Below are 21576 nucleotides of genomic sequence, written 5' to 3' on the forward strand. Positions count from 1 at the left end.
TATTTTATGCCATCTACTTTTAACAATTGAGTAGATATACCAGATTTTGGGGGAAATGGTCAGACTTCCGATGAACTTTTTAAACAAAGGTTGCGTAAAAAAACACCTTCATAAACTAGATACTGTAAGCTTAGGCATCTGCTTTAGTTGATACGTTCAGATATAAATAGCAAGTAGTTCTTTGATCAACCAATGTGGACATACATAGATCTTAAGCCTTTATTTGGAATGAGGCCCAAACTCAAGGATTATTTCAGGCCAAATAAAGATTGCGAGTGTGAATGTGAGTGTGAGTGTGAGTGTGAGTGTGTGTGTGTGTGTGTGTGTGTGTGTGTGTGTGTGTGTGTGAGTGCGTATTGCAAGGGAAACAAAGCCCACCTATTTGAGGACTCTGTGCAGCCTGGGCCTTGTCCCTCAGCACCCTGGGCGTGAGGTCCGACACCTCCCATGCCCTGAACTCTGGGGCTGTGGTCACGTTGATCAAATACTCCATCACAGTGTCGCTGCAGACAAAATAATAAACTGTGAACCCTCCCCGCATAACACAACAACTCATGCAGCATTATTTGCCTCTCCACTGAACATCCCTATGCTTAAAAAAAAAGTCACTGCTGTCGCATTACGCTGCTATCAAACACATCTATTAAAGAAACAAACTACCAAGTGTTTCACAGCTATAATTCTAGTCTGTAACAACTGAGTATTGATACTCAAAACATGGGGACCCTTTAATCCCGATCCCTGTTCATATCTTACTTATATAGCTTTTGAACAACAACATTAATATTATCCAAAGACTCACAAGTCGTCTCTCAAGCAGTCGACGGTGTAGCTCATGTTCTCTCTGGATGAAGTCACGCTGCAGAGAAACACAAGCGAGCAGATTTCCAGATAAGAATACAAATGAAGGAGTAAAGATGTATTTAAACGGTCAGTCGGCACCTTGAATGGAGGTTACTCACCTCATGCTGCCACCCACTGCCTCAACACCACGGCAGATCTTGAAAGCCGAAGCTCCTTTGGTTGTCTGGAAAAGTACAAATGCGAGTCAACACTTAAGTGTAGGGTTAGGCACGCAAATATTCAATGCTCGCAGACACACAGTGGCGACATTCTCGTCCTTCTGCTTCATGAAAATAACATTTTAAAAACCATATTACACCAAATTAATAACAGTTGTTTTACCATAGCAAAGTCAAAATACACCAAGTCTGTGTGTAGTATCATACCAGGCTGGAGGCCAACCGGAGGAGGTGGCTGACCCCCTGGTTGTCAGGGGTTTCATTACGACAGCCGGCGTTGATGTAAACGCCGATCTTTGAGGCTGGGGAATAATTCTCGAGGGAGGCGATCACCAGTCCACTGGGCAGCTTGGTCACCTGCACATGGACACACACACACAGAGATGTCCGTTAAGTCTCATCACCCTAACCCCTGACCTCAGTTTACACATTATGGGGTCATCTCTCAGATCAATTAGTTAGATGATTTGACAAGCCTAAAACTTGAGTTTTTAACTTCAAGCCTTGTTTCCACCGAGTTGTTCAGTTCGGTGCGGCAGTTGCGTTTCCACTGTCAAAAGCTGGAAAGGATACCAAAATAAGCTAAACGTGCCGTCACACCTATTTTTGTCACACACTGCAGTATGTTGAGTGTTGTGTAATCACCTCGGTAAGAGTGAAGAGTCTTGTGTCTACAGGAAAATGTCAGCACGGAGCTCTTTGTGCCCTGACGAACAGAACTGTGCTGCTCAGAGGAATCGAGGCATTAGTCATTACAGTACCAACTCATGTCTTGTTTCCTAGACCCAAAACTACCCTGTCTGAACCCAGCAGACATCCGCATCCCTCCCCATCATACATAGACGTCCTGGCAGGAGGGGGCAGCCCCTGGAGAAAGCTTGAGGGGCAGCCACATAGAAAGCGTCACTGTGGAAGAAGAAAGACAAGTCACCAACCACTCACCTGCACATCCTGCGGCTGGAATCTAGTGTGTTCGGCGGCCTCCACCTTACGGGCAGCCTGGGCCGCGTAGAGCCTTGTCTGGAAAAACAAGGAACATGGAAAGGTGAGACATTAGTGCTGGCTTTCTGAGTGATGCAAGGGACGTTTGAGGAGAAGGGAAAATCACTCAGACGCATGAAAGATTGTGAAAAGATGGGATCTGTTGCATTTGATTTTCTACACATGATTTCCGCCTATGATTGCTGTCTCATACATTTCCACAAAAATTTAAAATCAGTCACAAATGATATTCTATATTAGTATCGGCACATTAAAGGCCTTGCGTTCCAATTTCAAAACAGAAAGGGGGTGTACCAATTCACCACAAACTCGGAGATTTAATTAATGAAATAATGTCAATGTGATCAAATCTATGCACATGAGGACGGTAAGTGTTGTTACTCCGAAAGCTAATGAAAAGTTGGATCAGAGACTCTTGAAGACTTTTTTTTTATGGCACTTGGAATGACCCATTTTAGAATATTATAATAATATAATTTGGAACAATTTTGCATAACGTGACTTCGTTTGTCTAGTGAAAAAGTAATAAGATCTACTACAATTTTAATTGAGGTAATTCACAATTAAAAAGCCAATAATAATAACACTATTCTTATAGTAGCCTATAATATAAAAGTAATAACTAATAATAACGCTCTGTTTTTCTTTAGGGTTAAGATTATGCTGTTCAATATTTAACACAACCTCTTAATCTAAATTTGAATGTTATGGTTATTAATACAATAAAACGTAAGGTAACCGAGCCTCTCAAGCTTTAGCTAACGTCAACATTGTAATAGTTATGCAAGAGATGCTGTGAACCTCTACAGAAAGCTACAACCGCGCTCTTTCTCTCTCTCATATGTTTTGAGGGCAATAAGTTGGGCTTACAGTAGTTTAAAAATGGAAAATGTGTGGTTGTGTAACAATATGTATCAATGTATAGCTAGTTGACGTATTGACGAGCCCTGGCTGACTGCTTCCTCCTCTGCGGTTCATCACCCCTTGTCCCGAGTCGACCCTGAATATTTACACCGTCCAACACATCACACAAATAGGGAACGGGACGGCGTGTATGGATGCACCGACACACACACACACATGTATATGGAAAAGGTTATGTGAGTCCTTACCGATAGCTGACCGATTCCCCGTATCCCCTTCATCTCCCCTCTCTCTTTATCCTTCAGCTGAAGTAATATGGCTGACTTCTGAGTGTCCTACCCAGAATGCCCAGCGCGGAACCGTTCTTGCTCTCAAAAGTAGCGCTGAGCCAATGAGCGGGCGCCCTCTGTTGACACGGAGATGAACAGCATGTATAAAAAGTGTGACCCCCCCCCCCCCCCAGCAAATATTCTAAACAAATATCCTAACTAAAATAGCCTAAAATAGCCTATACTTCAACATGTCGGCCCTCCTTTTTATTATCATTAGAGAAATAATATAGTTATCCGTTCTATTTCTAAAGGAGATTGTTTCTTTTCCTGTTTCATTAATATTTATGTCATTAATAAACAAAGCGATAAAATAACCAAATAGCCTACTAGCCTACTTTTGATTTGATCTGTTCAAAACAGTCATAAGAATAAATTAAATAAAAACACTAATTGTAATTAGGGACAACTTACTTTAGTTCCTTGCTTCATTATTTATTTTGTATGATTTTTTTCTCCATTTATTAACACTGCAGATATTACTTCTTTAAATATATCCTTATCCCTTAGGAGGCGTTAAATCTGGCATAAACAACAAAGCGGTGAAACATGTAGCCTAAATGCAATCAAGTTAATTGATTAAATTGTCCTCTGTTGTTCTTTTATTTCTAATCTTTATTTTAACAATACAAGTATAATTATTTGCATGGATCTATTGGTTCTGCACTGTGCATTTTGTTCGAGGATTGGATATTGGGTTAAAAAAGTGGAAGAAAAAGTAGAAGAAAATAGCATTGTTTGCGATAGAGCCGTTTTGCTCAAACCTGCGCAATTATGACGGGCGCACAGCATTTTTTGCAGCAATTTTGCTGTGCGCTCAGCAAGACGCGCGTCATAATTGCGCAGGTCTGAGCAAGACGGTTGCTTCTCAAACGAGGCTATTGAGTCAACAACAAATGCCTATACGTTGTTGCTAAATTATTATAATAATCTGTATTTATTAACAATACACGGGTTCAAATTTGATTGCATAATCCATAAAATATCAATTAATTGAGAAATGTTTATTTATGTAGGCCTACCATGATATGTACACGCATAGCAAAACAAATTGGAAGAAAAAAAAAGGGACGGGGGGGGGGCCATTTCCGGTCCTTTTTAACTTGCCTTGCGCAGTGCGCATGTGCCTCACAACACACGTGCGGTGAACGTAGGAACCAGATCTGCTGCATGCTACAGAGCAAAGAAAGTTCATAACGCTTCCAAAGATATTACTTTAACAAAACAAAGACTTCGTCTTGTAGCCCTTTCCGATCCAGGTGAACGAAAATAGTCCTCCGTGAAGCATTTCGCCGAGAGGGCCGGAATACCAGAAAAAAACGTTCATTATGGTGAGTGTCGGTTTCTGAATGTACGACTGGCTAACAGACTAGCTAACTCTTAGCAACTAAATCAGGCGTCAGAGCGTACTTACAAATTAACTCGATAGCCTCGTGGTTGTTCACTTTATGTACTACTTTCTACGTGGCTAATGTGATGTGTTTTTGTGTGTCTTGTAACAGTCTGAACCTCAAGTGAACCCAAAGGCCTACCCGCTGGCCGACGCCACGCTGACCAAAACCATCCTGGACCTGGTGCAGCAAGCTTCCAACTACAAACAGTTGAGGAAAGGGGCCAATGAAGGTGAGAAAACATTAATTTCATGGCAATGTAAGGGCACTACAAAATTGTGGGTCCACGTTGATGCGTTCAGAGGTTATTTAAAGTCAGGAAAATACTTGATACGCAGCTTAACAACGTCCGGTGTGGGCACGTTTTGAAGATCCTGACCTGGAAAAGTAACTTCATTTTCATAATGTAGTGCTGCAATTAATACACGTAGTTAAATGTAACCAAATGCATAATTACAAAGTTGCTGGGTCGCAACAATAAAAGAAAAAAATCTAATAGCCAATGTAATAGGCAGTTCTGTAGACTTTCCACTTAAAAACATGTCTGCGATCCCTGAAAGTAGCGGGCTATCACAGAATCAATTGATATCAATAAAAAAATTGTTGTCAAAACTGTGAATAAAATGAAATAAGGATAGCCTTATACATTTGACTAACTGTGATATGTCTTCCCCAGCCACTAAAACCCTGAACAGAGGCATCTCTGAGTTCATCGTGATGGCTGCTGATGCGGAACCACTGGAGATCATCCTCCACCTGCCTCTGCTCTGCGAGGACAAGAACGTCCCGTACGTGTTTGTCCGCTCCAAGCAGGCCCTGGGCCGGGCCTGCGGGGTGTCGCGCCCCGTCATTGCTACCTCAGTCACCATAAAGGAGGGGTCTCAGCTCAAACCGCAGATTCAGACGGTCCAGTTGTCTATTGAGAGACTGCTTGTTTAATTTGTTGCGTTGTTGCACTGGACAAAGTCTCCTTGAAGATGAATTCCTCATTGAAAATACTCTTGTCTTGTTTGATTTAAAAGAAAAACTGTTTTGTAGGACAAGAAAATATAAATGCTTTTTTTATTTTCTTTTTTTACTTTTTAGGACAGTGTGTCCACTACAGTGCATCAGTTTGCTATTGCATCCCTTGATTCATAATAAAATCCTGATTTTTCTTTTTTAAATCTTGTGTTTTGTTCACTTTCATTCTTCGTGTCAAAGGTGGATATGATTTTCAATCCCAATATGTTGCAGGAATAATTAGCTTGTATTCATTGAACCCAAACATCAGATAATTTAAACTGGAGATGTTGCTGTCATTTTCCTCAGGCCATTCAACACTGATATACTGACTTCTGCCTGACTTGTATAGGAGATGTTTTAAGGAAGCCTATGAAGTGTAGCTGATATATTGAGACATGTCCCTATAAAGAACTCTCAGGTACTGGTACTGGACTTGTTTTAGCCAAGCTAAGGGTGGGACCACCTCTAAAGGGCTACAAATAAATCTGAGTCGTGCTTGTGAAATGATTATTGTATACTCAATAGCAAATATTTTCTTAATGCAGTTATTCTGATGCATATATAATAACTGATGTATCACAAGCCAAACGTGTTGGAAAACCCCTGGTTTAATCTATAGCATTGATAACTATTTAAAAAACTTAAAACATCTGAAAAGTAATTACTTTAGAAGTCAAAGGAATATAGTTGAGCGACATACATTATTTGCTTGTGAACTGTGGAGGAGTCAGTAGGCCTACCAATATGAGTTAGCTGAAACTTACAACGAAATGTGTGACAGTGTGGCGAAGTGAGCCGTCATTTGAGTGAACAAACACGACGACCCGGAATAATAGTTTAAAAGGTTTAATATGTTTGCTGAAATTCACCATGCAGTCCTGTTCATGGTGTCCATGACAATAACCATTTCTAATGTGTTGTTTTCATGTAGGCCTACAGTGTTTGAGAAGATCAAAGGACAGTAAGTTACAGAGATAAGGGGTGAGCACTGCTTTCTAGTTCACATAAGAAATGTAGAAATTAATACTTGCAAAAAAAATTACAAATAGCCTACATTCTACAAGGAAATTGATTAAAGTGGAATAAATACATCCAAACAAGTCTGCATCCTTTATGAACGCATAGGGTAAGCAAAAATGTGGCTTTTTGATGCTGACTGCCATATGGCCACGATCAATAGTAATTCCCAACTCAAGGGGTGGCTCCTATGCTTGCATTTCAAATGCCACTGCACGCTATTGGATAGCACTACAACCAACGTGCAAACAGTGTTTAAAAAGCCTTTCTGCGGCTATTGAATGCTACACACAGGCCCGGTTGTAGACAGTCAGATTAGGGTGGGCCTGTAGAAATTTTAGGTGGGCACACTGGGCAGAGAGACCGAAGATGCGAGCGCGCGCAGAGCGCGCGAGCAGAATTTTTTTACCCTTGTAAGATCTCTGCGTCTGCTTTTTGGCACATTTACTGTGAATTGTGTGGAACACAATATGCAAATAAACTTTGAGTGTTGCTGTGTGGGAGATTTGATTCTTGCATGTTTTTTTTTTCAAAATGTTTATGAATAACGTACAATATTATATATAAAAAAGCTACATTATATACAACATAATGTATTTTTTATTTAGTATTAACTGTAGGCAGCCTGAGCTGATTGAAGAGAAAGCTTTGGGACTGGGCAACCTGGATGGTGGTAGTCCAGAGCTATATACACTCAACAAAAATATAAACGCAACACTTTTGTTTTTGCTCCCATTTTTCATGAGATGGACTTAAAGATCTAAAATTCATTCCAGATACACAGTTGTACCATTTCTCTCAAACATTGTTCACAAATCTGTCTAAATGTGTGATAGTGAGCACTTCTGCTTTGCTGAGATAATCCATCCCACCTCACAGGTGTGCCACATCAAGATGCTGATCTGACATCATGATTAGTGCACAGGTGTGCCTTAGACTGTCCACAATAAAAGGCCACTCTGAAATGTGCATTTTTTTTGCTTTATTGGAGGTCTGGGGACTCAGAACCAGTCAGTATCTGGTGTGACCACCATTTGCCTCATGCAGTGCAACACATCTTCTTCGCATAGAGTTTATCAGATTGTCAATTGTGGCCTGTGGAATGTTGGTCCACTCCTCTTCAATGGCTGTGCGAAGTTGCTGGAGACGGCTTATGGTGGAGAAATGAACATTCAATGCACGAGCAACAGATCTGGTTGACATTCCTGCTGTCAGCATGCCAATTGCACGCTCCCTCAATGCTTGTGGCATCTGTGGCATTTTGCTGTGAGACAAAACTGCACATTTCAGGGTGGCCTTTTATTGTGGACAGTCTAAGGCACACCTGTGCACTAATCATGATGTCAGATCAGCATCTTGATGTGGCACACCTGTGAGGTGGGATGGATTATCTCAGCAAAGCAGAAGTGCTCACTATCACACATTTAGACAGATTTGTGAACAATTTTGAGAGAAATGGTACAATTGTGTATCTAGAATGAATTTTAGATCTTTAAGTCCATCTCATGAAAAATGGGAGCAAAAACAAAAGTGTTGCGTTTATATTTTTGTTGAGTGTACTATACAGATATATAGTCTTTCCACTATTGTCTCCGATGTCCAGCTGGGTGAAAATAGTAGCCAGCCGAGGTCACGTCCCTGCTAGGGGGGTCCGGGGGTATGCCCCCCCGGGAGATTTTTTTTTACCTTTTTAAAGTGAAATGCATGAATCTGGTGCACTTTGAGAGGAAAATTAAGAGGCTAAATCTGAGGAATTTTGTCTGAACAAATAATTTGGAGACACTGGGTCAGATGAATTAGAAGCTATTGAAGAAAGACACATGGATTTTCCATAAAAATATAAATTTGAAATAAAATATTATGCAAGGTCCTCTGGGATTCTTTTACGGGACATATTTTTCTGTAATATAATGAATTAATTTAAATGCAGTGAGAGGAACGAAGCAGAAGAACTCTGTTGTCCAGTTATCTTTTTTTCCACAGACGAGGCTGAAATCGACTATAGACTATACACAGTGCATGGGCAACTGAGTGCAGCCCCATTTTCAAATATTTTTAAATAAACTCAATACACACTGTGCATGCCATGGACTTGAACGTGACGTGATCAGTTAACCTCGGATTACCTCCCAAATGATCTGATTCAATTATTAAGCTATTAACTATCTACCAAAACATTGTATTCCTTTTATTGTATGATAATTTACATTTTCATAATATGTTGATATCAAACACACAAACTAAAAAAAAAACTTGGCAGTCGGGACCCTAAGCAACCGCTCATTTCGCTTATGCCTCGGGCCTGCTCTGCTGAGAAGTGACCACTATAAGCGGGTGGGTAACTTGGAGGCAGGCTGTCCTGCCCACCCAATAATACAATTAGAAGCAATGCATGGTAATGGTATAATTGTCTGAATTTTATTTGACATTTTCTTGGACAGCAAATGAACAGGTCCGTCTGATAGTGGGTCTGGACTTCCACCTAAAAAAAATACATATATAATATTTTTTTTTTGGATTGGGTGGGCACAGCCCACATATGGGTGGGCACGGCCCACCCTCGCCCCTGGCTACCGCCGGCCCTGGCTGCACAGCCAGCTGCTCGGACTTTGGACCGGACTCAACAACCCCAGTTTTTCGTCTGAGCTACAAGAAGCAGAAGTCATGGCAGGATCTCCTGTCATTGTTACGCCCCAGGAGATTGAGCGCCTGTTGCATTACAGAGAGCTGCTCCCTCGTCTTGAGGAAGCTTTGGGGAAGTTCTCCAAACGGGACAGCGCTGAGCTGATCCAGCCTGTGCGCAGCATAGTCCCCCTGCAGAAACACAACGGGTAGGCCTTTGCTGGACTCATTTAAAAGTGTAGGGTTAATCGGAGTTTAACATTACCTTACTGTTAGCGGCTGTCACTGCTTTACTTTAACAGGTTCATGGGATTGATGCCTTCATACATGGAGAAGGACGGAGTCCTGTGCACAAAGTTCGTGTGTTTCTACAAGCGGGAAGATGGCTCAACTCTTCCATCAGTGCATTCCACAGTGGTGCTACTGGATCCAGAGTATGGGAATGTACAGGCTGTGAGTAAAACAAAAGCATGCAGAACATATGACTGGGCCTTTAGTAGGCTCAGTCTACTTAAGAACAGGTACGATCTTTCAGCTTTTTTTAACCCAGGCCATAATAGGCTAAATGGTTTGAATAGTGGTGGACAGCAGTGGCGATTCCAGGAAATTTTGACTTGGGTGGCCACCTGAATGAATAGCATGTGATATGCTGTACAACCAATTCAAAGATGATTTATAATCCCAAATGCCCAAATCAAGATACTATCCATTGTAATGTTTGTCAGAAAACTAAACTCCTGAAGGGGGGTCTGTGGGTGCATACTCCCCAGAAGATTTTTTTGTGTTTGTAACATGTAATCTAAGCATTCTGGCGAAGAGAATAAAGGAAAAAGTCAAAATTTATTTCAGTTCAGATGAAAAGTAAAATTAGCAAGACAACATAAATTGCTAGCAGCCAGATGCCCAGAGCCGGAGTGGGACTCATTTTCAGCCCTGGAGTTTCATGCCTCAGACCGGCCCATTTTAGTTCACGACCAACATTATTAATATAATGTAATAACAACCTTAATATGTACGTCTGCAAAAGTGCACTGTTCTCTGCACCCTTGTAATTCTGTGTTTTTAGACTGTGTGGACTCAAATGCTCCTGTGTAGCCTAGCCTATAGGTGGCTGCCATGGTGCTACTATGTGCAGTAGGAGTGTGCCATGGAGTGTGCGGAGACGTCATTATCTGTATCTGTTCAACAAACACAATTATCTGTATCTGTATTAGGATATGACACCGGAAGTGGGCTGGGCTTATGTCTGAATATTTTTTCACCAACAATTATTGTCCCTTCAGAGCCTCAAATTGATTTAATATTGGCATATTATTAATAATGAGATATATTTTCCTCATACAAGCTACTTCTCATCTGTTTCTCTCTCTCATTATAAGTTATGAACTGTCTGAGCCCCTACACGTTTGACTGGGGGACATTGAACATTCAGAGTCTAAAACAGTAGGCCTATTACATCACAGTAAATCATAAACTTGCGCACTCTTTTTATTTTTAACTATAGTTGTATGATCCATCGATCTAGATAAGATTTATTTTTCCCGTTTATTTCCCTCTTCTCTCTCACTCTCTCTCTCTCCCTCTGTCTCTCTATAGACCTATCTCTGTCGCGCTATCGCTCTCCCTATCTTTTTTAATTTCTAACTTAGTTCAATGAATAATTACTTTGGACTAGGAAACAGCGTTTTATAATCTAGTGATGTAAGTGATCAACGCACAAAAACTAAACTTTGTTTGAGCAAATCTCTTAGTTATAAACAGATTGTATGAACTAAACAGGCGAATTCTTTGCAGATCAAATATTTAAAGATCGATTTTATTAAATGAATTACACGGCCCGTTGCCATTAGAGAGACGCGGTTCACGTTCAGAGATTTGAAATAAATTAAAGTCAGGAGGGACTGAAGGTGAGTCGGGGTCAGAAACTTCCAGCGGAATGGAGAGAGACCGCGGCTCACGGGGCCATGCATAAATGCAGCCGGTCTTTCTCTTCTAAGCCACGGCAGCGGAGATGAACAGCTGATAGGTGCGACTCAAGTTAAGGCAGAACGCGCTGCGTCAATTTAGTGCATGATAGGCAAAATAAATAAATAGTTGTTTCCCGAATGATTCGGGAAGTAAAAATATTCGGATCGATCTCATTATCCGTGCTCATCGGAATAAATGTTCGGATTCGGGCTCATCCCAGTGCAGCCGACACTCCAGTCGCCATTGTCCCGAGCATAGGCCTACATTGAAAATAAATGACTGGGGGCTGGCACTAACTTTTATGAAGCCTTTGGTATGAGTGCAGAATTACAAGTTATCTTCTTTCACCGCGTAGTCCGACATGGAAGACATGCTGCTAGTGAGAGACACGCAGCAGGGCTAGGAGTCCTTAGTTCCTGTTTCTGCTTCAAAATAAAAGTCATCTCACGTTACGCCAGTTAGATGCTTTTAATGTGAAACTGAAGCTGTATGAAATGGTCAGTTTCCATTAGCAGTAACTTAACTGCGGACTAATAATATGATTTTTAATGCACCAATAGGTATAATGATATTTTAACCCAGTGCCATGACTGGGCCGGCCCTCGCAGCCCAAAAACCAGAGCGGCCCACCGGGAATGCTCCCGGTTCTCCCGATTAGCCACTCCGGGCCTGCAGATGCCTAACAACTGGACAGAGGGACGGATGACCACTTTTGACCAAATATCTTGCTAAAAAAATAAACCTTTATATATGAAATTCTGCCCTCACTAAGAACATGTTACACTTGCTAACTACAAACTTTAATTTTTTTATTCAGATTTCAAAAATCTGCTGGGGCACGTGCCCATACATGTGCATGGGTGGCACGCGCTTTCAAGACATTTGCTGACCAGAGACCAGTTCTAGTGCCCACAGTCCCACCATGCCCCCTCCCCCCCCCTAGAATCGCCACTGGTGAAAGATGGTAACATGGTACACAAAAAAGAGTAGTGTTACTGTTCCAAAAAGAGTAGTAACTGTTCCAAAAACAAACAGTAACTACTCTTTTTTGTGTACCTTATTGTAAAGTGTTACCAAAAAGATTTTGTACTTTACTTGAGTAGGCTATTTGCTTTTTTTTTCTACATTTCCAAGAACAAAAGTTGTAATTTTGACTTGACTACATTTCCAGGAAGCTTGTCTTTACTTATTACTTTCAGACTAAGAATAGATTCGAAATCAGCTTTAATTCTTATTTTCTAAAATACAATTGGCCACACACTGGAAACCAATCATAGAACCCGTATCCAGCTGGTTTTTAGGTGAATACCGAAACACCTATCACCCAGGCGCACTCTTTAATTCAGACTGAATTATGGTAATGGTTGGTGATGGCATGAGATGAATCTGTTGTGAACCCTGACTCCCCCTTAGGTGATATTGGTTGAGTATTCAAACCCCCCCCCCCCCCCCGACACTGCTCAAATGGTTGACGCCCAGAAACTTCCCGACAGAGCAAAATAAACCAAAACAAAGCTGAATACATGGGACTACTTTTTTCATTTATGGACAATCTGCATAGTATGCCTTTTTAAGTATAGCCTAATGGAAATTAATACTTTATCCACTACTGGTTTTGAACCTGCAGGTCATGGATGGAGAGGTTATCACAGGCATGAGGACAGCCGCAGTCTCAGCCATCTCTGCAAAGGTGCTTTTCCACTTTTCAAATATCTACCACACACTACCTGTTCTCCTAACTTCCACCCTTGTTTTCTAATTTAGACACTCTCATGGTCCGTCCTGGTGTGTTTGTCTTTGTCATGCAGCTGCTGATGCGTCCTGAAGCGGAGGTGTTGGCCATCTTGGGGACCGGCGCACAGGCCCTGAGTCATTACAATGTCTTCACAGAAATGTTTTCATTTAAAGAGGTACGATTTAAACAGTATCTTGTGTTAAATAGCACACGTGGGGTACTAATCTCATGCTCGTGGGAGTTCAATGTTTCCCAACACAACATAAAAAATGTCGATGTCACAACTGTGCAAAATGTAGGGTTAGACAGTGAGACCATAAAACACTCCCTCTGCCTTTTCTCAGGCTAGGATGAACCGATTTCTAAAATGTTTGCACATTTATACTACATAGGATCTCAGAGTTCAATACACCTTCATATTCCCACTGGTGAAGTAGGCCTTTAAGCTAAAGGATTTGATGAAGTGATTTACGTTTGCTTGATTTATTTTAAAGTTTGGGAATACATTTTTGGGAAATACACTTGGCCCCTTTTCCCCCATAGACTTAAATGAGAAGATACACACACACACATACACAAAGCTCTTCTGGCTGTTCTCCTTAGGTGCGTGTGTGGAGCCACACAAAGCAAAGAGCAGAGAGTTTTGCCCACTCCGTCAGCGGTCCGGTGAGGGTGTGTGTCTCAGTGGAGGAGGCCGTGAAGGGAGCAGACGCCATAGTGACAGCAACCAGATGTACGGAGCCAGTGCTCTTCGGCCAGTGGGTCAAACCTGGAGCACATGTGGCAGGTGAGAAGATATAATCAAAACAATAAAAAATTGCTGACATTTTTACATCTGCACACTGCAAACAGTTCAGAAGTAGAGGATTGTTTTTTTAGAAAGGATTTTGGTAAATCATTTGGAGAATTTCTATCATTATCAATGTGGTTGCCAGTTAAAGGAAACGTAAGTGATATGGTCCTAACTCCCTGTCAGTGACTGCAATTAGCAGTGCCCTCCCTCGACCCTATGTCACCACCACATGAACACGCAGCCCTCTTGGTCAGATAGTGCTGTGATGGAGAGTAGCGAGTCATCGTTCACAGGCACAGAGACCCGCCTCTTTATAGCGTTCCATCTCCTGATTGGATAAAAATTAGCAGGATACCCAAAAATGTATCTGGCAATTACTGCAAAGCTGAATGACTGCGAAACCTGTGTTATGAACTGCACATACTGTTTAAGTGATACATTTAACATGTATGTTAACAAAAAAATATCACTTACTTCTCCTTTAAAATACATGCTGTGTTTCTGTCCTCTTGCTGAGCAGCGGTGGGAGCAGTCAGGCCAGATTGGCGGGAGCTAGACGACGTGTTAATGAAGGAGGCGGTGGTGTATGCTGACAGCAGGGAGGGAGCAATGTCTGAATCTGGGGACGTTATCCTCTCTGGGGTCAGTCTGTCTTTGTGCTCTAAACCTACATCCATTAGATTACTGAGATGTGTGTTGTATGATTATGGACGTCCTGTTTTCAGGCCGAGGTGTTCGCAGAGCTCGGAGATGTCATCAATGGGACGAAACCTGCCCACAGGGAGAAGACGACTGTGTTCAAATCCCTTGGTAAGCGCTGGCTGACATAGGGCAAGTCCATACTGTCTGGAAAGTAGCCTACACTGTTCACCCAATTCAGCACATTAAGAATGCAGCTTACAACTTTTATTTATTAGTTGTATTTATTGTAAGTGAGTTTTTTTTTCTTTTACAGGAATGGGAGTTCAAGATGCAGTGTCTGCCAAACTGGTATTTGACCAATTGAAGGCCAAAGCCAGTCAACCATGAAGTGGCCTCTATGTTTGTCCTCTACAGCACACAGGCTGATTAAGACTTTGGCAATATGATTAGATGACAAGAAATGTTATTTTAATTGTTTATTTGTTGCTTATATGTTGTTGCTGAGGATGTAAAAAAAAGGCTTGACTTCAGGTTCTTCATCCTGTGGGAAAGATAAACCACTGTATAATCTGAAAAATAAAACTGGCATAAATATGTAAACTCATTTTGCCACAGAGCTGTATATTTAATACCCAAAAAGTTAGTTGATTAATCAAAGGGTAAAACCAAAACACCAGAAATGTTATCACCAGACATTTTAATGATTGGTTTGAGTCTTGTTTTTACTCTGTAAAGCTCTTTGAACAGCATCCCTGTATGAATTGTGCTATACAAATACATTGCCTTGCAGCCATCCCAACTGCTCTGTGAGGCCTTACTAAATCCAAGAACTGTAGTGCCTAGAGCTAAATGCTAAGTCATTATTCTAACATACTGATGTTTATCAACTGATGCAGCATGCTAACATACTGACAATGTTTAGCTTGTATGTTAGTCCTTTTTTATGACATTTAGATTAAATATAAAACAAAGAAAAAGTAATTTGTTTCTTTACTGTCACCTGTTTGGAATGAAGATATAAAAAAAGAGCCTTTTTATAATGTATTTATTTTATTTTTTTAGAAAAAAAAAATCTGCATATTACTATGTGAAAATGAAACCATTAAGCAAGAAAGTAAATTGAAGTGTGCACTTCCACTGCGCCTTTGAAACACAGATCAAATGATTCCAGGTTTACAGTGGCTCCCCAGAGCAAGCATGACATTTGATCTTTGCTCATTTCAAAATAAAACGTACAAGGTCATCTTGTACAACAGAGACATACAAAATCCGTTGCAACCTTCTAGTGCTAACACACTGGTTCATAGACTTCATCAACTACAGTTACAGACGTTGTCATAATGATAGCAATATGATCATCATATACTGAGAAACAAAAAGCATGGATATCCAAAGCACTTTCTCAGCAAAGGATTGAGTTAGAAATTATGTTACAGATATACTGAGCATGAACCAGCACAACAACCACTGGCTACACTGCACCTTCACATGCCCGACAGTCAGTCATAAAATACGGTGTGTCCACATAACCCATACTGAGAAGAGAGCAGTGGATAATCAAAAAAGCGTTTAGGGCCTAAACATGATGATTAACTGTTAAATATCTAGCAGAGACTGCGTTTTAAATCCTCGTTAATTGTATTGAGTAATCGTTACTTATTTTAGCAGCTGCTACGACAACCGTTACACGTCATTTAATGGTTAAACTGTTTCTACAACTGTTTGTACAAGTTAAAGCTAAAATTAAAAAGAAAGAAAATACATTTTAGTGTTCATTGAGTGACTTAAAAGTGATGACTGAACTTTGGCAACACTTCTAGTCAGATGAAACATGTAAACAAAACAGCCGACAAGAGACCGAATGAAAAAAAGAGAAAGAGAAAATAGAGCTTCTAAAAAAAACTTTTTTTCTTAAAGTAAAATTTCATCAAGGCAGCAGGAATCTCTTCGTGTGTAGGGGAAAGAGTGTAGTGCAGGACCTCCTTCTCTTCTAGAGTTTAAATCTACAGTAATTTCATGATTGAAATCACATTCAAGTAGTGTTTCTTCACAATGTCTGAGGAAAATGACATGAATTATCTTTTGAAAAATCCTCCCTCTTACTCCTTATATCAACCCCCACACATCCCAAAAATCAAACTCCTCTCCCCCACCCTCTCATTCCCAAAGGCCTTCGCAACAGTCACTTCATTCCCGTCCATCTGAAAGGACCTAAACAGATGGAAGCAACCAGAAACCGTCTCTGAACGGAAACCTTTCCACGCTGCTTAAATCTGTGAAGTTCTTTCAGATGGAAGTCTGATCTACCGGAGCTTCTATGCAAGCAAGGACACGGGGGTGAATAAGAGATTTGGGGAACCCAGCCATCGTATGATTTGGCCGGTTCTGACTGCAACCGTATTTTTTTTTTACACCCTGTGGCCCTCCCATTACAAAATTCTGCACTTCCTCTTCTTCTTCTTGACGGGTGGAGGGCACAGGACTGCTCTGATGGCTTCGTCAAACACCGTCTTAAGGCCGCGCTGTGTCAAAGCCGAGCACTCCAGATACTTCACAGAACCTGGCGGGAAGAGGAGAAGAAAATGGAAAAAGTTTATATTTTAAAGCCTGGGTGAGGCGAATGTAATACAATATTAAGAAATAAGACTTATTTGTAATAATATTGGTAAATTAACAGGGTCATCACTTTTTAGAAGTACCCAAAGATTAAAGTATGCTGCATGAGATCGAAAACTGTAACTTAGTATATTTGCACCTTATTTAGTTTGAATGATGGCAATACATAAATGAGCCATTTGCTTCCTTTTTATCTAACAAAACTTAATAGAACAATATACACACACATACACACAACACTATTCCCTACGATAAACAGAAACATTTATATCAGTGGATGTGTAGTGTTGCAACTGACTTATTTCTTTAGCCATGGCCAAGCCCATAGGGTAGGTGATGGGGGTGAGTTTCTTCTCCTTGAGTTTCTCGATGGTGTCCTTGTCGTCCCTCAGGTCCAGCTTGGTGCCCACCAGGATGATGGGCGTGTTGGGGCAGTGGTGTCTGACCTCAGGGTACCACTGGGGGAGAAGAGACACAGTCAAGAGGCTGCAGGATACAGCTGCACCGTAGGATAGACACTGAGGAATGTGGGTGGGTCGCTCAAAGAAAAGATATCCTGGTTCTTATCCAAATACGACGTGATGTGACCTTTGAGGAACTCGGGAGGACAGCAGAACGTCCACCAACACTTAACAATCCTCAGTCCTGCTATTACAATGGATGATCTATTCCTCTTACTTTGCCAACTAATAACCTCAAACAATCCCTTTTAATAAAAATATATCTTGAAATATTTATATTTTGGTTTTCTTTGGAAACCACGCCATAATGACTTAAAAAATAAATAAAGTTATGTGTGCAATTAGAGAAATAAATAGTTAAAAAAAATGTATGTCTAATGTTTGCCATCTCAGATCTGACTCTTTGTCCAAATCTAATAAATTATTCCTTCATCTGAGCTGATCTGACCATGAAATGTCGTGGCAAACAGTTAACCCTCATATTGAGACAAACAGTGGGTTATTCTCACCTTGGCACGGACGTTTTCAAAGGAGGCTGGACTGACCAGTGAGAAGCAGATCAGGAAAACATCCTAAGGAGGGAAAATGACAAACATTAACATTATCATTTAACACTTAATCCGCACCATGGATACGCTCTCTTACAGCTGGGATGAGAGTTACCACAACTTAGCACTTAAATGAGCATATAGTATACAATATTGACTTAATGGACTCCCAATTGAGCAGATATGAGGACTACTCTGTAGGTTAAACACAAACTGACTCCCACTCTCTGCTCCCTGTGAGTCTTTGGCACAGAGGCCAGTTTGTTATATGGACAAAGAGTGCCAACAAGAGTCCCCTTTCTCTTCCTCCAGACAGTGTATAGGTACTGTGGATACAAGGCTCTGCTCTGCTGAGTGCAAAGACTCTGTCTAAGGCCAGTGAATAACTCCAAATCAATGGTGGGCTAAGTGAAAGCAGTGTTCAAGCCAACATTGTCTGGCTGGTCCTCTTCTCTATATGACAGTGGTCTGAGACGAGCAGTTGTTACTACTGTGTGTGAATGGGTGTACATGTATACATACTGTCTGTGGGTAGGACAGAGGCCTGAGCCTGTCGTAGTCCTCCTGTCCAGCTGTATCCCACAGGCCCAGGTTCACTGGTTTACCATCAACCATCACATTGGCAGAGTAGTTGTCAAAGCTGTAGGGAGGAAGGTTGGACATTGGCTTCAGTTTATTGTACAGGTACACACCAACCCGTGTTAATGTACAACACACACAGTGAAAAGTTGAATACACATTTTTAATACATTTCTTAACAAATTTGCCAATCACATTATGACCATTTCGCTTGCGGTTTTTGGCTTCTTATAAACCGTGTGGATACATTGATTCTACACACTTATATATTAAGCCCACATTTTTAAATGTATGTTTCATTTGGTTTTGACTTTACAATTGATTATAATTACATGCCTTGAATCCTCAGTTTTCAGTCTAGATGTTGGTTATATTGACTGGACAGTTCAAATGTATGCATTTAACCTCCATGCTTGAGTCTAAATGATTATATACAACATCTATATTTGCTCAGTCTAGTTGTTTGTTATTTATCTAGATTTGTATTTTTCTAGCTCTAGGTTCATCAGTTAATTTTCTAGTCATGTATGTTTGAAAAACTCTGACGTCTTCTGGAGTGTCTTGTAAGGATCGATGTAGCTTTATTTTTGACTTTGGTGAATGTTTACTCACACTTTTAATGACGTTCTTAGTTGTATTTTAACTTTTAGGATCCTGAGTAAATTTGATGTGTATCTTTGATCGTTTGTTTGTTGATATGGTGCGTCTTGCCCTCTGTTGGGCAGCTGATGTCCATTAAGATTTACGGTTGGGTTTTTATATGTGCAAAGGTCATTGCTGGGATTCACGGCAGGCTTGCAGCCACTCCCTATGACCTCTTACTCACTGATAACGGTTTGCCTGATGAAGGTCTAGTAACGAAATGTTGCAGCAGCTATTTAACAATTTAACTTTTTTGCAAGTTAGACAGTATGCAGGAATGTACTCTACTTTTTGGATTGACTTCAACTTAACCCCGCCACATTTATCAATTCGCTGACCATCTCCATGTCACAGCTATTGATGAGAGGTGTGTGTTATACTTACACTGTGGGGATGTACTCTCCAGGGAAGGCATTGGTAGTGTAGCTGATGAGCAGGCATGTTTTACCCACAGCCCTAGGGTTGGAAAGGAGAGGGAGGGGGGAGATTGACAACACAAAATGCAATGATGAGAAAGAACTGAACATCTGGACTGAGTTTCACACTGGTTAATAACAGTCATTCTTTGGGGAAATGTATAATGTTGAGACCGCCTTGCCTGACTTGAAGACCTCTTATCAGTGGGACTAAGCTTTAAACGTTTGTCCTTCATTATTTTAAATGCATGTGCAGACTGGGTGTTTGCACTACTATTGAGAAATAAATGGATATCTACCTATGAACACATACAGAGTGCACACACACAGTAATGATGATAAATGTTAGAAGAGAAGGCACATATTTAAAACCATTGTTTATGTTATTGCGTCAGATGTTCAAGTATGACTTTGCCATTTCTAAGCTTTGGTTTAAGAAACAATGTCCTACACAAGCAGCCACTAGATAAGACCTACTACTTAAAATGCGCTCTGATGTCCTGTAGTGTTGAATATATAAGATAAACAACTAAATGATAGGCAGACATTTAACTACCCAATACAAATGCATTGTAATGTTGTGCATAATTTACTATGGTTGAACTATAAGTAAAATCTAGCTGGCTATACATTTGAGGACTTGTTTCTCCATTTTTATTATCAGCCCAGGATTATTTGGCCTATTGAGAATAAACATAGACCAGCTTGTTAAAATCACTACTTTATATTGAGTTGGGTGGGACTTTATGGTATTTTAATTGAATTATCCCATGCAATAAAAGATAACATGAATAAGCGTTACCCAGGCCAGTGTGCACAACAATTCACTTCAATACCGAATTGATCGCACACTGCTAGGACGAGCTACCCGGCAGCTAGTTTAGCTGTCGACAAGGCAGCCTGCGTCATGTAAATGACATGATGTGACCCATTCAGTCACACCTAACCGGAGCATGTCGGCAAATCCCGTCTGACCCAGCTGGACTGGAGAGCGAGCACACACACACGCACACAACAACAGCTGTCGCTTAACTTGGCAAGTTAATATCTGAGGCTCGTTAGCCGCTAGCCAACTGTTAGTAACTGGGTCAGCTGTGTTAGCTTGGACTCGTTACCATGAGAGTTTAACTGGAGGATTTATAGGGGATAAAAATATAGTTTCACTTACCCGTCCCCCACAACCACACACTTAATGGCCTGCATCGGACGGCTCTCCCGCTAGCACAGCTAGGTCTCGGTTAGCTCCGCGGGCTAACGGCGGCTAAAATAAACTTGTGTCCCTGGAAATGTAAAAGGCAAACAAAGAGAGAGGCCCTCTGCTGCTTTAGAAAACGTTTAAAACGTTTTTGTTTCGTTAAAACTGTCCGACTCGTCTCTCCTTCGAAGCAACAACCGGTGAAACTCCAAAGTTGTAATCCGGGCAGGCAACACCCAGGAAAGAAAAAAAAAAACTCTGAAGTCAAGACTGAGGAAAAAACGCCCACAGTTTGGAAGCTGCTGCAGCTCTCCGAGATCCCACGAGTCATTTCCGGTCAGCGCGGACAGTCACACCTGCCACCTGCTGGTTATCACAGAACAAGTCAGGAGTCAGGTAAAACAATGTGAAAATACTTCAAATGCATTCACATCTAGCTTTTGTAACAGTAGGCTATTTGGCTATTTTTAAACAATATGCTTAAGTAAAATACAATACATTCTTTGTCTAGGATTTTTAACTAGGCTAATGAGTATTGTCGTTATTGATAATTTTCTGCAGTTTATTTTCTCCATTAAACTATAGCCTACTTTTTCCTCTGTAAAAATTCTGAAAATAGTGACAAATTCAATAATAAAAACTCAGAGCCTAATGTAAAACCTTATGCACATTCCATATGTCCAACCAACAATGTAAAATGCTTTATTATTGAAAATAACGGTTATTGGA

The 21576-nt window shown here is 40.8% G+C and overlaps 4 protein-coding genes across 4 annotated transcripts in view; 2 read left to right on the top strand and 2 right to left on the bottom strand.

Moving 5' to 3' along the window:
* uqcrc2b (ubiquinol-cytochrome c reductase core protein 2b) overlaps positions 1-3231 on the bottom strand; it is a 7075-nt gene extending 3844 nt beyond the window's left edge. The window contains exons 1-6 of the mRNA XM_080049607.1: positions 3137-3231; positions 1965-2042; positions 1230-1379; positions 963-1027; positions 803-859; positions 379-503 (exon numbers count right to left, since the gene is read on the bottom strand). Coding sequence (XP_079905733.1) covers positions 379-503; positions 803-859; positions 963-1027; positions 1230-1379; positions 1965-2042; positions 3137-3169 — 508 coding nt within the window. The 5' untranslated portion in view covers positions 3170-3231. The remainder of the gene's footprint in view (positions 1-378; positions 504-802; positions 860-962; positions 1028-1229; positions 1380-1964; positions 2043-3136) is intronic.
* A 1118-nt stretch (positions 3232-4349) lies between these two features.
* On the top strand, positions 4350-5768 carry LOC307267324 (NHP2-like protein 1). Its single transcript, XM_080049616.1, has 3 exons — positions 4350-4548; positions 4720-4840; positions 5285-5768. The coding sequence occupies exons 1-3, from the start codon at positions 4546-4548 to the stop codon at positions 5545-5547; spliced, it is 387 nt and encodes a 128-aa protein (XP_079905742.1). The 5' UTR covers positions 4350-4545; the 3' UTR covers positions 5548-5768.
* Positions 5769-9294: 3526 nt separating this feature from the next.
* On the top strand, positions 9295-15311 carry crym (crystallin, mu; the record flags this gene model as incomplete). Its single annotated transcript, XM_080049611.1, has 8 exons — positions 9295-9461; positions 9555-9705; positions 12848-12910; positions 13029-13130; positions 13559-13742; positions 14269-14390; positions 14474-14558; positions 14704-15311. 8 exons carry the CDS (start codon positions 9295-9297, stop codon positions 14775-14777), a joined length of 948 nt encoding a protein of 315 aa, XP_079905737.1. The 3' UTR covers positions 14778-15311.
* A 108-nt stretch (positions 15312-15419) lies between these two features.
* On the bottom strand, positions 15420-21119 carry rac1a (Rac family small GTPase 1a). The gene is made up of 6 exons (XM_080049613.1): positions 20821-21119; positions 19621-19692; positions 18538-18655; positions 17977-18039; positions 17305-17464; positions 15420-16950 (listed from the first exon to the last, which is right to left on the bottom strand). The coding sequence occupies exons 1-6, from the start codon at positions 20853-20855 to the stop codon at positions 16820-16822; spliced, it is 579 nt and encodes a 192-aa protein (XP_079905739.1). The 5' UTR covers positions 20856-21119; the 3' UTR covers positions 15420-16819.
* Positions 21120-21576: the final 457 nt, after the last annotated feature.

This window comes from Ammodytes marinus (assembly GCF_949987685.1).
Source record: "Ammodytes marinus genome assembly, chromosome: 20".
In the NCBI taxonomy this organism is placed as follows: Eukaryota; Metazoa; Chordata; class Actinopteri; order Uranoscopiformes; family Ammodytidae; genus Ammodytes; species Ammodytes marinus.